Source organism: Micromys minutus (assembly GCF_963924665.1).
Source record: "Micromys minutus genome assembly, chromosome: 20".
Classification (NCBI taxonomy): domain Eukaryota; kingdom Metazoa; phylum Chordata; class Mammalia; order Rodentia; family Muridae; genus Micromys; species Micromys minutus.
Genome location: NC_137955.1, coordinates 8384211 through 8401466, shown reverse-complemented (window position 1 = coordinate 8401466; position 17256 = coordinate 8384211). Strand labels below are relative to the sequence as shown.

The 17256-nt window shown below is 36.5% G+C and overlaps 1 protein-coding gene across 1 annotated transcript in view; it reads left to right on the top strand.

The window, feature by feature from the left end:
* IPO11 (importin 11) overlaps positions 1-17256 on the top strand; it is a 138285-nt gene that overhangs the window by 46817 nt on the left and 74212 nt on the right. Inside the window, exons 17-22 of the mRNA XM_080933618.1 lie at positions 1057-1090; positions 1699-1739; positions 2629-2745; positions 6287-6400; positions 12103-12218; positions 16973-17049. Coding sequence (XP_080789744.1) covers positions 1057-1090; positions 1699-1739; positions 2629-2745; positions 6287-6400; positions 12103-12218; positions 16973-17049 — 499 coding nt within the window. The remainder of the gene's footprint in view (positions 1-1056; positions 1091-1698; positions 1740-2628; positions 2746-6286; positions 6401-12102; positions 12219-16972; positions 17050-17256) is intronic.

Here is a 17256-nt window from a genome sequence, read left to right as displayed (position 1 = left end):
GTTGTTGGTTGAATGGTTTGGCTTGGGAAGCTTTGCTCTGTCCATTCATCTGTCAGTCCATCATCTGTCCGTCCATCCAAATGTGTATGTCCATTTGTCTATATGTTTGATTGTAGGGTATATTTGCATGTGTGTAAGCATGCATGAGTACTTGTGGAGTTGAATGTGACAGACAGTTGGGCCTGGCCAGAGTGTGGGTGTGTGAATGACTGAATGGATATGCGCCTGTGCATATTTGCCTGTACTAAAGCGTTTCAATTCTTTTTCTTTTCTTCCTCTCTGGTCCACAGCTAAACCAGAGCAGCTTCTGGCTGGTACACTAGCAATAAATTTTACTTAATTCCCTGATGCTAAATCACACGTATTACTCGCCAGATATTAGAGCTTATTAAAGCACAAGTAGCAAAGACTTAATAAAGAGTTAAATTTTTAGTGCTTAATGAAGCACAGAACAGTACGAGTTAAGTTTCCCTAGCATTGTTTAAGCATAAAGTGTTAAATAAGTCAAGCAACAGAGAATTAAAATGTTTTATAAAGCACAGAGTTAAACATAAAAGAAGCCAGTGTTTTTTGACCATAGAATGAGCTGGGACTTCTTAGAATTTTAGATGTTATCAGCAAGCTAGAGATAGGGAACTAGAAGGCCAGAGACCGCCAGCCTTTAAAACTGTGTCTGGAGACCATCCGTCTAAAGCTGTGTCTGAGTGTACCACTCAAGTCCATTCCAGGCTGCGCAGGCTCCTGGCCACCCTTCACTTCCAGCTCACCAGCTTTCTTTCTTGTTTTCCCGATGTCTCCTGCATGCGACTTTCTTTTAGTCCCAGGCTTTCCACTTAGCTAGTGGCAAATTAGTGTTCTTCCTGGAAATGTCTATTGCCACAGAGGGTTCTTAAGCAATTACAGAAAAGTTAGAAAGGTCAGAGATAATGATACTTGTCCTTTTTGTAACTTGTTACAAACATACTTTTACATGGTTTGGGATAATTTAGCTGTCATTAAGTATTAATGATGATCAGTAGTTCTAAGAGTGATTAAAAATACTGTACTTTTTTTTAGGTCCGAATTGAAACAGCAACAACTCTGAAGTTAAATATCCTTCAATTTTTTTTTCTATTTTTAAACTTTTAATTTGTTTTATTTATTTTATGTTACGGGTATTTTGCGTACAAGTTTGTGCAACATATGCACCTGATTATTTGAGGGGACAAGAAGAGAGAGAACACGAGATCTTTGGAAATGGGATCCTTTATGTATGGGTGTGAGCTGTTCCACAGGTGCTGAGAAGCAAAGCCAAACCTGGAAGAACAGCACTGCTCTTAATCACTGACCTGTATCTCTAAACCTACTGTAGCCAACTAAAAATAATAATAAAGCTAAAAAAATCTTTGTAAAGGACTAACTGCAGAGAGGTTAAACTGTTTTCATACTGATTTGAGTCAGTGTCACAGAGCCCAGCCTGGCCTAGACTCTGCCTCTGGCCCTCTTGCCTCTGTCTCCTAGTGTTCGGGTCAGAGGTCTGCACGGCTACACTGAGCCTTAAGTTTAAAATCCAAAAACTGGTTATTTTGTGAAATTACTTTTTAGGATAGTTAAAATGTATTTTTTCAAAAACATATATTTATTTCAATAATTTATAGGAGATGTATTTTAATCTTGATAAATTTCATGCATTTTTAATATTCCTTAACTGCTTTTTACCTGTTGATGATTTTGAATTTAGGACAGATCAATTTTTACCGGTAAGAATACTGCTTTTCAGATTTATTAACAATTTCTACTTATGTCTTTAGAGTGCATATATTGGTTTTAAAACTGTAATTTATATGTAATTTTTAACTTTAAAAACATAAATTATTCACTTTTTGTATATGTGTGAATGACAGAATATGAGAGAATGCTTCTGGAATGTTTGTGGAGGTCAGAGGAGAACCTGAAGTTTTGGGTTTCTTATACTAGAATAACAAACAGGTATCTCTCTGTACAGAAGTTCGTATTTACTTACAGAGTCTGATAAAGACTACATCATTTCAGTGGCCTGCTGAGTACCCGTGAAGGTCCTCACTGCTGAGTAACACTGAAGGTCCTCACTGCTGAGTACCAGTGAAGGTCCTCACTGCTGAGTACCAGTGAAGGTCCTCACTGCTGAGTAACACTGAAGGTCTTCACTGCTGAGTACCAGTGAAGGTCCTCACTGCTGAGTACCAGTGAAGGTCCTCACTGCTGAGTACCAGTGAAGGTCCTCACTGCTGAGTACCAGTGAAGGTCCTCACTGCTGAGTAACACTGAAGGTCCTCACTGCTGAGTAACACTGAAGGTCCTCACTGCTGAGTAACAGTGAAGATTCTCACTGCTTTGACTTGTAGTCTTTTCATATCAGCTGCAACAGGTTTTTATGGAAGTGTAGTTACAGGGCACAGTCAATAGCTCAGTGGACAAAAGCTTTTTGACTAGTCCTTTAAATATTTCAACTTGTGGATGATGAGATTCTAATGTGTGTGCACTTAGCAGTAATAAAGAAAAAATGATGCCTTATATGTTGGCAGCTTGTTTTGCTTAGGTTTTATATGTTTGTCTCATTGTTTGCATACACAGAAGTCTACATTTTGTAACGTCTGTTCTTCTTTGCAGTATCTGGAAACTGTGTTCACACTGCTTTTTCAGTTGCTCCAGCAAGTCACAGAGTGTGATACAAAGATGCATGTTCTGCATGTCCTATCCTGTGTGATTGAAAGAGTCAATGTACAGGTAACTGTGAGACATAAAACAAGTGCCAGTTGATATGTATATTTAGTATCCGCTTCATATTTCGGAAAAGATAAAGTATTCTTAAAAAGCTTTTAATATATATGTTCTCATTTCATTTAATGTGCTTTTCAGAATTGACCTTTGTATTTGAATTATTAAAAGTGACGAAGAGATGCCAGTTTTGTTGGTGCATGCTTATAAACCTAGCAGCTGAGAAGCTGAGGCAAGAGGATGATTAAGAGTTCAAGTGATAGTAAAACCTTATTTCCAAATACTAAAAGTGAAAGACTTAAGAATATTTAAATATTAAATACTGCAATTAAATATGTGGTGTGGAGGTATTTAGAAAGTAAAATTTTTCAAATTTTAGAGATCTAGTAGTTTATGCTCAATAATCTTAAAGTTCAGAGTGTTTGGTGTCTAAGCAAGTTGCATCTTAGCAAATTTAAGTTTTTTTAGGAATTTGTTATTTTTTACTTTGTATTCTTTTTATGTCCACGGACTCCTATAAAGGTTGATTTTGTGTGTGTCCGTGTTGCATATGTGTGCCACAGGTGAGAAGACATCGGGGAGTTCTCTTCTTGTGCCTTGTGTAGAGAGAGGCAGGTTTCTGTTTGTGTCTCTGATTTGCCCTCGTGAGCTTCCAGCTGATTCTCATGCGAGCCTCCCAGTTTGCTAAGGACTGCTGGGATTGTAGTCTTCAACGTGCATCCAGCTTTTATATGGATTCCCGGGACCAGTTTCAGTTCAGGCCTGCTTGACAAGTGCTTTTATCAACTGACACCTAATTTTGGCCTTAATTACTTTTTAAAGATTTATTTATTTTATGTATGAGTACCCCATTACTGTCTTCAGACATACCAGAAGAGGGCATCTGCTCCCATTACAGATGGTTGTGAGCCACCGTGTGGTTGCTGGGAATTGAACTCTGGATCTCTGGAAAGTCAGTCAGTGCTCTCAACTTCTGAGCCATCTCTCTAGCCCCCTGTTCTTATTTTACTTCAAACCAAACCAAACATTGCATACAACACAAACACACACACACACACACACACACACACAGTATTTTTGCTGGCATAATATACATGATTAAGTATAAAAATGATTTGTAAAGTTTTTAAAAATTAAATTATTTAGTTTTTCCTGTCCCTCTACCCTGATCGCCATGAAAAATGAGTCATCCTCAAAATGATAATTATCCTGTGACTTTTTATATCCTGGTGGACCACCTCGTTATATTCTTTGAAAGCAGAGAAATACTTCTAGAATGACAATGCTTGGAGTTCACAGACTGAATCTACTCTTAGATCTACATTTTTATGACATCTTTCAGTTGCTTACTAATCCCAAGACTGTTGATGAGAATAGCTACTAATATTGAACCATGGCCTTTTGTGCCAAGTGTGCTTCATGTATTTCTCATTTAATGCTTACAGACATCTTTGGTGAGACTTGAAATAAGTAACTGGTCGAAAGTTTATATTTTGCTGTATATTTTTAAGGCAGAGACTAATGTAGCCTGGGCTGCCCTCACACTTGCAGTGTAGCCAAGCATACGTTTGAATCCCCGATCTTCCTGTTTCTTCCTCCTAATAGCAGGTGGATGCCACTGTACCTAGATAAATGTTCAGACTTGGATGGCAGTGCTGGTGTTGTGTTCAGTAAACACTGCAATTGTTATGGCAGCTGTGAGCCACTTTTTATATTGAGCAGGTCTTGGCGCTTTGGGTTTTTGTTACAAGAATTATATTATTTCATTTGATATGGTTTTTGAATATTTAGTTTGCTCATTTAAATGATTAACTGAAGGTGGTTTTTAAAGCTGGTAAGTTTCTGCTTTTGCTATTCATGTTGAGTAAGGTCTTTCAACTTGTGCCATGTATAAAATGGGAATTATAATCTTGAACTCAGCAAGTTTACAGGATTTCATGATAAGAAGCTACTACAAATCTCTAATATACTTTAAAGTATTATACATTCTTAGTAACTTATTTGTTAAAAAGTTGGTTATAAATGCAAGGTTTGTCCATTTACTTGTATAAATGTGGCTAGTGAAAATTTCTTAAAGTTTTTTTTCTACAAATTTTACATGTGTCTCCTTAATGCCATTGAATTTTTACTTCATAGAGAGCTCCAGGTTTCTGTTATACATTAAAAAAGGAAAAAGAAAGAAATAGACAAGAAATGGTTAAAAATATTAGTTCTTTCATTCTTTAGCTTTTGTAACCTTTACATAAGTTTATTACTCTGTCCTTGTCTACCCTTCAAACTGTCTTCCCAGCTGAGTTTGAATTTGTCTGATTATCATAGTTTCGTGTAGTCATTGTCTTTGTACCATACGGTACAATTACTTGAAAATTAATTTTTGTTTTTGAAAAAGTATTTTTTCACATTTTATTTGTTTTTATTTGTATGGATGTTTTGCACGTATGTCTGTTCACCATGTGCATGCCTATACCTGAGGAGAACAGAAAATCATGTTGGATCCCTGAGATGTGACTCCTGTGGGTTCTCTGGAAGAGCAGCCCCAGTGTTCTAAACTGTTGAAGGATCTCTCCAGCCCCATTTAAAAATATCTGAGAAAAGCACAACTAAATGATTTCATTCCTGAGGCTCTGCAAATCTGTGGTTGAAATAAGCATGCTATTAAGTTTATGGCACACAGTCTGAGCTTCTACATTTCTTAAGGAAAAGAAAAATTGAAGGGCTTCTGTGAAATGTATGCAAAATTTTGTCTGAAAGATGAAATATCATTCAGGATTTTATAATAGTTTTTGAACCTCCTGAACAAAGGACCCTTTTTAAAGCATTTGTTACACAGTTGCATCTTTTATGCCCATGGTTTCAGAATGTTTTTAGAGTGCAGGCAAAGCGCTCCTTTTATCTGAGACTGGTGTTCAGGCTCCTTGCCTTCTGTCCTCCCAGACCTTCCAAAAGACAAGATGAATAGTCTTGAACTTGTACGTCACACTAGTTGATTGATTAGTAAATGCCATTGTCCTTTCTCTCCCTTGGCAGTCCTCATTCTACTCTGTCACTGAGTAGACTGTTTTAAATATTGCTTAGAAGTGGAATCCTTCATTGTCTTTCTATGATTGCTTTCATTTAGCAAACCGTTAAGGTCTGTCTAGATTGCTGAATATTACAGATTTCTTCTTTTACATTTAAATGCTGAGTCGTATCCTGTAGGAAACCAGAGCCTGTGGCTGTGGATGCCAGTTAGTTGTATGAAATGGCTTCACATTCTCCCATGTACTTTAAGTTACCTTGAGATGATGTTACCACTTGCCACACTGCACTGTTAGTGATTTAATAACGAGTGCATCCCACACCCTCTGGATACTATGTGCCCAAGGCTGGTTGGACCCAAGGGTTCATAGATACAATATAGTATATATACGTATAAAATATATGTGTAATTTAGTAGATTGGTATTAAGTAATTTGTTGCCTAATATTTCACAGTGTTTGCCAGTTTTCTCGCGGTATATTGTCTTTCTTACTAAACAGTCCTGTTGTTTCCCATGTTGTCTGTCTTGTAGATACGACCATACGTAGGGTGTTTGGTACAGTATCTGCCTCTCCTTTGGAAGCAGAGTGAAGAACACAACATGCTGCGATGTGCTATTCTGACAACACTCATCCATCTTGTTCAGGTGAGAGAGTTCTCTACTTTCTTAGGTTGTTTTTATTCTTTTACCCAGTGGTTTTCATGCGATTTAATACTCAAGAAAATTTTCATGCTACTTTTTGACTTTCAAAATGTATAATTTGTACACTTTCAAAACCAACTGTGATCTATTTAGTGTATTTCTGAGGGTATTTGAAAATATTCTCTACTTAAAAAGCCATTTCTTAGCCCCACAACCAAGGGTGTTTCAATATGAACGTGCTTTGCAGTTCACGGTTTTTATGGCTTTAAAAATAAAAACTTTCCTTTTTATAATTGAAAAAGTCATGAAATCAGGTGAACTGCATTTAAGGAGAGGAATGATTTTGACTTTAGATGTTTCTAATTTTTTTTTGTATGTATGAGTGCTCTATCTGCATGTACACGTGCATGCCAGAAGAGGTGGTTGTGAGCCACCATGTGGTTGCTGGGAATTGAACTCAGGTCCTCTGGAAGAGCAGCCAGTGAGCCGTCTCTCCAGCCCAACTGTTTTTAATTTTGAAAGTTTTCTGATATGTAGGTGGTAGAGAGGAACCTGAAATTTCATGGAGAGAGATCTAGACTATAGCTCTTATTTTAAGTATTAAATATAAATTCTAGTCATTTCCACAGAGATATTTTTCTGTATTAAGAATTATTGCAATTCACAATCTAAAAATTTCTAATACTAGTTCAAAAACCCAAGATAACCTTTACGTTTGGGCTGAACTTATTCAATCCATAAATGCTTATAGGTGAGTTGTATCATTATAAATTTTCAAGAGACTTTTAAATAGGTGATTAGTAGTACAAACTCTAATGCAATTTTGTTACCTTTAAATTTTTTAGTAAGATTTGTATGACAAACCAATTTAGGTGTACAACTCAGTGATAATAAATGCATTCATAATATACAGCCACTAAAATCCACCTCCATACATTTTTATCTGATAAAATTAGACTACACTGTTAAATAAAACTATTCCCCCCAAAACTATCTGCTAAAACACTTAAAATGATGTATTTTTAAAATAAGTGTGTGTCTCAATGTGTGTGAGTGTGTGTGTGTGTGTGTGTGTCTGCCTGTCTGTCTGTCTCTCTCTGTGTGTGTGTGTGTGTGTGTGTGCTGTTTCTCACAAAAGTCATGAGAATGTTGAATCTCCTGCAACTACAGTGACAGTTATTTGAGGACCATGTGGTGTGGGAGCTGGGAACCTAACTCAGCTCTTCGAAGGAAGTACTCTTAACTGTTGAGCCAGTTCTTTGGTCCTTGGTAAAGCACTTTTGTAAAAGAAGTGTTTTTGGTTATCCTTTACTACTCTGGATTTTCCTGTAAAGATTGGAGGGGGAGGGCGGTAGAGAACAGTAATCACCTCAGGAAAGTGACTAGTCTGTTAGTATTGTAGGTAACAGGAGAGGAAGCTTATAGATCCTTTGTACTGTAGGTCTGTAAATGTGTTTTTACATTTCTCATTTGGGAACTTTTGTGAGGGAACTAGGAGTAAAATTCCGTAGCTTTTGTATCTCATACCACATGTCAATCATAGCAATTTTTGTAATCCAGAATAACCAGTAGAATGTTTGGTTGTTTTTCTTCATGGCATTTAACTTATCAGTATTGACGATAGTACAAATTTCCAAGATACAATAATGTGTCCTTTTTTGCAAATAAGTATATAATATTTAATACAGAAATTGAGATTGTAGTTTAAAATCTACTTTGGAGTCATTTGAGAATATTAAGGTTTATTGTTAAATTACCTCTCAGATAACCTTACCATCTTCCTGCTATTAACATGTAAGATGGACATTAGTGTAAGCTGTATGTTTTTGCATTTGTATATTATAAACCTGGAAATTTAGTATTTAGTAGTCTTCGCCTATGGTGGTTGATACCTACAAACATAAGCATTCTAGTCTCCAGTAGTTGGCTTTAGTAGAAGTAAACGTTCATTCATAAGGTGAATGTTTAGTACTACATACTGGGAAGAGGTAAGTATGACAAGCGTTTTGTGCAGATGACAGTCTGGGGAAGTATGGAACAGTTGTATTAAGATCATCATAGTGTGGGGCATATGGTAGCTTACCGAATCACCAACAGTCGTGTCAGGTACCAGTGGCGATCTCTTTTCTGAGAGAACTGAGGTTCAAATCCTGTTGTTAAATACTGTTGGAGAACAGTTCTTAGGAAGGAGAGTGATGAAGATGCCTTGTATCGGCTCCGGGTTTAGTTGAACTGGTCATTGTGGCGGAGTACCTGACGTAAACAGCTATGGAGGAAGGATGCAGTTATGCTTCTACTTTCACAGATTCAGTGCAGGCTTCTTGATTTGGATCTGGGGATACAGAACATGTAGACGCAGAAGTGTGACAGAGCTTAGCACATAGTGCACAGGAGGCAAAGGGCAAGACACAGTTCCTAAGGACATGCCTGTGTTGGCCTGTTTTCATCAGTTTGGCCTGTACTCCTAAGCTTTTCACAGTCCTCCCAAAGTAGTGCCGGCAGCTAGGGAGCAGTCCTTCAATGGCTTTTCTGTGACTAGCATGTTACACGAAGCAGCAACAACTCCTAAGTGCCACATTGTGTTGATCTTTTCTTTAAATATTAATTTTAGATACAGATAGGGTAAAGCCAATTATTTAATTTTAATGAAGCGTTATAGTACTCTCTTCTGCTCTCTTTTCTATTTCATAGAAGAGTCTCAGTTTTTTAAGCAGTAACTTTTAGATTTCTTCATCTTCTTAGCTCTAAGTAACATGCAGATATTGTTTATTTCTGTATGCGCTCATATTTGTGTATGTGAGCGTGTGTGTGTGTGTGTGTGTGTGTGTGTGTGTGTGTGTGTGTGCGTGCGTGTGTGAACACACAACATGTATGTAGAGGTAAGAGAATAACTTACAAGTTCTCTTGTACCATGTTGATCCCAGGGATTGAAGTTGGTCTTCAGGCTTCATGGCAAAGAGCTGTAGTCAGTGAACCGTCTTGTTGACCCCATTTTCTATTTAATTTGAACTTCGGTTTCTAGTGTTGCTAAGTCAGTTACTACTTAACTTCTCTTTCCAAATTTGATTACTTTTATCTCTTCTAATATTCTTTTTTTGTGTTTATGGTCAAAGGTCTTTAAAATTTTTTTATACTGTTTCATTGGTTTTTAGGAGACAAACAGTATAAACATATTTGTCCAGTCTGTGATTCAGTCAGCTTTATAAAGATGTCATAGTGTTTCTAATACTGCATAGTTCATGTGGTTAGATAATGAACTTTAGAGCTCATATATGTGAGATGGATCAAGAAGGCTAAAGAGCATAATGTTAAAAGGATCTTTTTTTTTCTTTTTTTCTTTCCTTTTTAAAAAAATTTTATTAGGCGGTCCTTTTTTTTTTAAGACTTATTTATTTATTATATATAAGTATACTGTAGCTGTCTTCAGACACACCAGAAAAGGGCATCGAATCCCATTACAGATGGTTGTGAGCCACCATGTGGTTGTTGGGATTTGAACTCAGGACCTCTGGAAGAGCAGTCAGTGCTCTTAACCACTGAACCATCTCTCCAGCCAGCCCACCGGATCATTTTTTTCTTAAAAAATAATACTAAAAAACAAAAAGCCACCCTGAGCAGGACTGAGAACAGTGGTTTGGAATGAGAGTGATACCAGGTCAAGGTTAGGAGTATCTATTGACAATGAAAACGGTGATCAGGGAAGAAATTAAATAAACAGCAGGAAGAGAAACAATTTGAAAAACATTATAGAGAGAGAACTGTGGCTGGTGCAGATGCCGAATGAGGGCAAGAAGGGCTGTGATTATATTGTTACCAGGTAGACAGTTGTTCGTGCCACTTGAGAAAGGAAATAAGTGTATGAAAAGGTTGGTTGACCCTAGTGGTTAAGGTTCCTTTTAGACCATGGTACCCTGAGTCATTTGAGTGTCAGAACTTCAAAAATAGACTTGGAGAAATAGATTTGTCCGTAGACAGCTGTGGATGGTTTTGAACTCCTGACCCCATTGTCTCTGCCGCTCAAGCGCTGTAATTATAGATGCATACCTCCACACCATGGTCTGCCTTCTTAAATTGGTTAAAACAAACAAACAAACAAACAAACAAACAAAAACCTTCATGGGAAATTTGCAAAGGTTATATATTCTTCCATCATTTTACTTATTTTATATGACTTTCCTCTTCACTTCTAGTAGGTTACTTAATCATTGATAAGTTTTTGTTTTTAAATGAACTTTTATAATAACAGTAACTTTCAGGCCAGCCAGGGCTCTACAGTAAGGCTGGGCCTCCTGAAACAAAATGGAAACAAACAAAAAAGGAGAGACAGTGTGTGTGTGTGTGTGTGTGTGTGTGTGTGTGTGTGTGTGTGTGTGTGTCTGTGTGTCTGTGTGTCTGTGTGTGTGTCTGTGTGTGAGAGTCTGTGTGTATTTGGTTTATGTTATTTAAATTTACTCTAAAACTGTATTGGCATTTGAATGATTTCCCAAGAATAGTATTTGGCATTTCCTTCCTGGATTTATTATGGCTTTGAGATCCACCCCCCCACCCCCCAATCCTCTTTGTTTTCTTTAAAGTGTTTCTACTGTGAAATACTAAAACTACTGGGTCTTAAGAGTGCAGCAGACAAAGTAGAATTTTAGATTGAACTTTTTTCTTGTGTTCTAGATACATTAAACATATAACAAAAAATTCTCCATGAAAGATAATGTAGAAAACATACGAAATAAGTCTGTTTTGACTTTTCCTTCAGTTTTCTTTTTTTTTTAAATGTGTAACTGAATCTGATGATTCCTTGATTTTTCTCTTGGAGATATTTTTATGTATATACTAAATATACAGAATCATAGGTATCTTTAAAAGTTTTTTTGCTGTGGAATTATTATATATATTTCTGTTTTTTTAAGTTCAATATGTAATTATTTTTTAAATTTTTTTCTGCATTTCTAACTACATGGTTGCTCATGCCTGAGTAGTATCTACTACGATAGCAATTAGCAATTTAGGCTGGGCTAATTTCATACTTGTTATTTAGCTGTGTTTATACAGTTTAAAATACCAGGGTGACTACTTTTTCTGTAGTCATACTATGGGGGAAGAAATATTTCCTATGATTGTTGAACATTCAAAATGCTGCAGAGCAGTAAACTTTTTGGCACTGGGTTGATACCACCAGTAAAGACTTCTCAAGTGGCCTGCTAAGCAAAATAGATATACTAATGTATTGGGATATGTTAGTGTATACACTAACCTTTGGGATATATGTGTAAGGTATATATGAACTATAAATAAATTTTATATTGAGATTTGGGTTCCATTCACAAAATATTTTATTATTTATTTACAACCATTATAGAAAATGAAATTCAAAACTTTTAATATCTTCTTTTCTAATAAGTTCAAATAAGAAAGACTCAACCTATATGTGGAATTTTTTTTAAATGCACAGATACATACATACATACATACATACATACATACATTTACATACACACGCACACACATATACCATCTAGACAGGATGACAGAATTTTGATTTTTATATTTTAGTAATAAATAGAAGTTTGTTTGCTAGTGTAATGAGGACTCTCCTAAAAGACTCTTATTTACTTTATATAATATAAATTTTTTCTGAGGCAAGTAATTGATTGTTGGTAGGGAGGGATCTTAGCATGTCTTACCATAAATTGTATTTATGCTTTTTATAGGGATTAGGAGCCGACAGCAAGAACCTGTATCCTTTCCTGCTCCCAGTTATCCAGCTGAGCACAGACGTTTCCCAGCCTCCACACGTCTATCTTCTGGAAGACGGTCTGGAATTATGGTAAGAGAGAGAACGCGGTTCTACGGATTCCCCTGCTGCTGCTTTTTCTACTTGTGCTCCAGTGGAGCAGAGGTCATATAATGGCTGTGAATGCTCCGTGTTTAAACGATTAGCATGTGAACTTGTCCTCCAGCTGCTGTTCAGTGCAGGCTCCTGAATGACAGCTAAGGAGGCCTGGCTTCCAGGTTCTCCACAGCAACATGGTAGTTCAGAACATCTGGAACTCTAGTCCCAGCGATCTGACGCTCTCCTGTCCTCCACAGGCACTATATGTACATGGTGCGCAGACAACATACAATCAAAACACTTTTAAACACAAAAATATAAACCAATAAACCTTTTAAAAACAGAAACAGAGAGAAATTATAGCAGGGATCAATGCTGCATTTCATATTTGGAATTTCGCAAATAACCTAGGCATCTTGGTAATTTACCCAAACAAAATTTGATCTTAAATTTCTGAATATTTGAAATAAAATGTTTTTGGGGAGTGGGATATTGAGTTAAATTTCAACCTTTTACTGCCTTTTTAGTGGATAGTGAGATGGTAGAGCTCTACACACAGTTGTCATTCAAAATCTCTACACTATAGTTTCTCAACAAGCAGCATGTATGTATTACTAAAAGCTTAAAAAACAACCTCAAAAAAGAATGTGCTCCATGCTAACTTACTGTGACCCATGGATCTGTGCTTGCCCCTTATGCTGTCAGCTTCTTTGGCTCTTCATCCCATCACGCTGTGGGAAGCCATCTTCTCCAGAGGTACTGTTGCAGACTGTAAAGATTTCTGCTGCCGTTGAATCACAGAATCAACCCCAGTAAAGTGAACACTTGTTTCTTGCCCTTCTGCCTGCCTCTCTCTTTTCTTTCCTAATTTTTGCTTGTTAATGAAGAGTTTTAGTTTGGGCTAGGGTATAGTTAATGATAGCGTGCTTTTCAGACCTTTACAGCCTGTAGATCAATCCCCAGAATTATGTAAATCAACAATAACATAAGGAAACAAAAACTATAAACCAGAGTTTTGATTCTCATAAGTTGTTTTGCTTTTTAAAATGGGAAGGGTCAGATGAAGTCTTGAGTATATGACTGGGCAGTCCTTCTTGGGGAAGTGGAATTAACATTAAAATACAAACAGCTTCAGGACAATCTACAGTTCCTCCTTTTTGTCCAGTTAAAAAGTTTTTTTTTTCAACTATAAGATGAATATAACTATTACTATTTTATAATTTATAAAGTATAAGACAGCTTTAACATCTAACCTATCAATTTTGTCTGTTAAATAAAATACCCTTTTATCTAACTTGAAAGACTGTAATTCTACACCTGACTTGTATCTCGGTTTTAGATTGTATGTCATCTGAAAATCACCTTTTGAGATCTATGTTAACTTTCTTAATGCCAAACAGCTGGTCTGGCTAAGAGGCTACCAGTCTTCAACAACGTCAGAAATCTCAGAATGACTAATATTACCTGAAAATGAGAAGCACAAAACAGAGCTTCCAAAACTAGCCAATATATAGAGACTGCTGCTGATCACTTGGAGAGTCCCACATCTCTCAAAACGTTGGAGCATCAGCCTTCTGGCTCAGGATCATATCTGACAGACCTTTTTAATGCAGAAATCGGTATTGCTACGTTTTAAAAAATTGTGTATTTGAAAAAATACTCTTGAGTATGCATCACTTTTTATATGTTGTTTATTTAGTAAATTTAGGGCTTGGCGGTGTTCAGTGGTTAAGTACTCATTTATTTGGCCTGAGGCTTTAGGGTTAGCCCTCAATACTACAAAAAGGAAAAAAATTATTACTTAAGCTTTGCTTTTTTTCCCATGAAGCATATTATATAATAATTACGACAGTTATATTTCATTTTAAGATTTAGTTATCAATATTATGGCTTACTTTAATTTTTCTTGTCTTTGACTTTTGTCAAATTGAACAAAAGTTTAATCTATAGTTCCTATAAAGAACAAATTTTTACATTGCATTTTATTTATTCTGTAGAATTTTAGTGTCTTATGTTAATTTTGTGAATCATTTTACTTCATGTTTTCTCTTTTTTGTACTTTTAAAACATGGTGTATCAGTGTGTCAGTGTGATACCTGTGTGTCAGTGTCAGTGTGATGCCTGTGTGTCAGTGTCAGTGTGATGCCTGTGTGTCAGTGTCAGTGTGATGCCTGTGTGTCAGTGTGATGGCTGTGTGCCAATGTGTATGTGGAGGTCAGAGAACAACTTGTGCACTTGGTATTACATTTTTATATTATTTTTACGTAATTTTATATTACAGTTTTCTAGTTAAGATGTTCTTACATGTAGCTCTTCGCTAGTCAATATGAAGACTTTCTTTCTTTAATAATCATGGTCCTGTTTTGATATTATTTGCCTCCTTTCTTCACCTTTTAGCGTTTACTTTGCAGTTAGGTACCTGATTGTTTAAGTTGAGGTTTTCTCCTGTTTTGTATAGCTTGATTTATACTGTGGGAGCAGAAACTTAATCTGGGCTTGGCTGGGAAGGAGGTTTATCATGCTGTTTCTTTACTGTTAATTATTAAGGAATTATGGTAATTCATGATACCCGGATTAAGCAAAAATTACTCTAGCCTCCACACCATTATATAACCAACATTTTCTGCTTTTGTTGTTGTTATTGTTTTGTTTGTTCTTGCATGATTTTCAGCGCCATTTTTTAACGGTTTTATTTGAAATTGCATTGATTCTGTTTAGCAGTTCAGGATAATTGACATCATTGTGGTACTGGATTTTTATATCTGTCATTCTGATATCATTCCTTTGCTTCTTAAGTGTTTTTGTTACAAAAAGTCAGTTGATCTCTCTCTCCCTCTCCCTCCTCCCTCCCTCCCTCCCTCCCTCCCTCCCTCCCTTTCTCTCTCTCTCTCTCTCTCTCTCTCTCTCTCTCTCTCTCTCTGTGTGTGTGTGTGTGTGTAAATCTTGTTAAGCTGTAATTTGAAACATTTGTTTATAAATCTTTTGTATAGTCATATTTTTTGTGAATAGACATTAACTTCTTATTTACTTGATATCTATGAGAGACATTGTGTGACAATGAGTGTTGTCATTGTGACAGAATCTGGACTCACCAAGGAGACATCCTCTGGGCATACCTGTGAGAATGTGTCTTACATGTCATCCTGACCAGGTTAACTGTGCCAGGATAACCTATGTCAGCTGTGGGTGGGATCATGGATGGGGATCTTGCACTGTAGGAAAAGGCAGAAAGGGAGCTGAGTGCTAGGGCTACATCCATTGATGCCTGTTTTCTGGCTCTGAATGTGGCATGATCACCTGTTCAACTCCTGCTACCTTAACTTCCACAGTGTAAGCCTTTTCTGACGTTGCTTTTGTCAGGATATTGTTTAACAGGAACAAGAAAAGAAACTTAAGGCACCTTCCATATGTGCACTGCATAAATATTAAGGTAGACAAGGTAATGCAAGGTGTTTATATCCTCACAACATGCATTGCTGTGAAGTTTTGGTGGTACTCATTCGCAGGTTTAAGTGATTTTTTTTTTAATTTAATTTAATTTTTACCTGTGTGAGGTTTATTTCTTACCAAGTATCAAAGGTAGCTTATAAGAAGGAAAGGCTTGCATTTGGCTCACTGAGAGGATTCAGTTCATAACGGATTGGCCCCATTGCGTTGGGTTTTGGCACACAGTACATGAAGGTGGGGCTTCATGCAGAGGAAGCTCGTGCATCTATGCAGGTGGAGATAGAGCAGAGGGTGCCAGGGGACCACCATTCCCATCAGTGCCAGATCCCGCAGTCTCGAGGGTCCAGGTACATGGATGGGCCTTTGTATATCCAAACTGTACCAATATCAAACACTAGATTTGTTTACTCAGGTTTTTTTGTGTGTCTTTTTGTTTGTTTTGATTTTTTTTTCTTTTTCTGTTGTTGAGAAGAAGGAGGAATACTCATGGTATTCCTTCTTCAAATTCTTTTTATGTATATTTGGTATTTGAGAATACGTTTTTAGACTATTAAAGCATGATAATGATTATAATTTAATTGACTTATAAATTCATATTTAGAAAGCATGCAGTGTGAGTTGTTTTACTAGTTCATTAGCCCTCTTTGTCATTGGAGGAGCACAGAATTGATCAGAACTTTTAAGACAGAATAACTTTAGCTCTCTTTCATTAGCACAGCAATAATGATTTTGTATAAAATTATAATTTTTATTCTATTTTGACATATAATGTTATTATTACTGTATATATATATATATATATATATATATATATATATTATATGGACTGAAGAAATAATTTAGCCTGTAAATTACTTGACTTGAAAGCGTGAAGATGTGAATTTAATACCCAGAACATATGAAAAAGAAAGAAATAAGGAAAGAAAGGAAGCAAGCAGACTTGGGCTTGGTAGTGCAGTCACTGTCATCCCAACAGGAGGAGCTGCAGAGATAGGTAGACCCAGGGTGCTCTTGCTGGCTCACAAACTTAGGTAAATGTTGAGTTCTTGGTCAGTGGGAGAACATGTCTGAAAAAATAAAAGGAGGTGCAAGTACCCGAAGACTGATGCCCCAGTGCCTCATGCGGTATGCATGCACACATGTTGGGGAGTTCCAAGAACAGCTTGTGCTGTTATTGATCTTATTGGCAGGCACGTTATACACTTTCCTCATTGCTTCCTAAATGAAATGTTCTTATACTTGAGTTGTGTTAATGGTATGAGTGAATTTCAGAAGTGTGGTAATTGTGTTTTTCCCCCTAGGTTAGTAACATTGGAGAACAGCCCATGTGTCACACCAGAACTGCTTCGTATATTTCAGAACATGTCACCCCTTCTTGGTATGTCTTCAGATCTTATCAAGATATTTGTTAATGTAACTACAGCCTTAAAGTATTTTTTCTGACTTTAAAATTACCCATTACATTTTATAAGTCCCATATATTGATAAATAATGGTTTTTATAGAAATTATTTTTGAAGTAGCTTCCATTGGTTTAAAAGCAAACACTAAATAACATTGCTTTATGGAAAAAGTTTAATTAAACT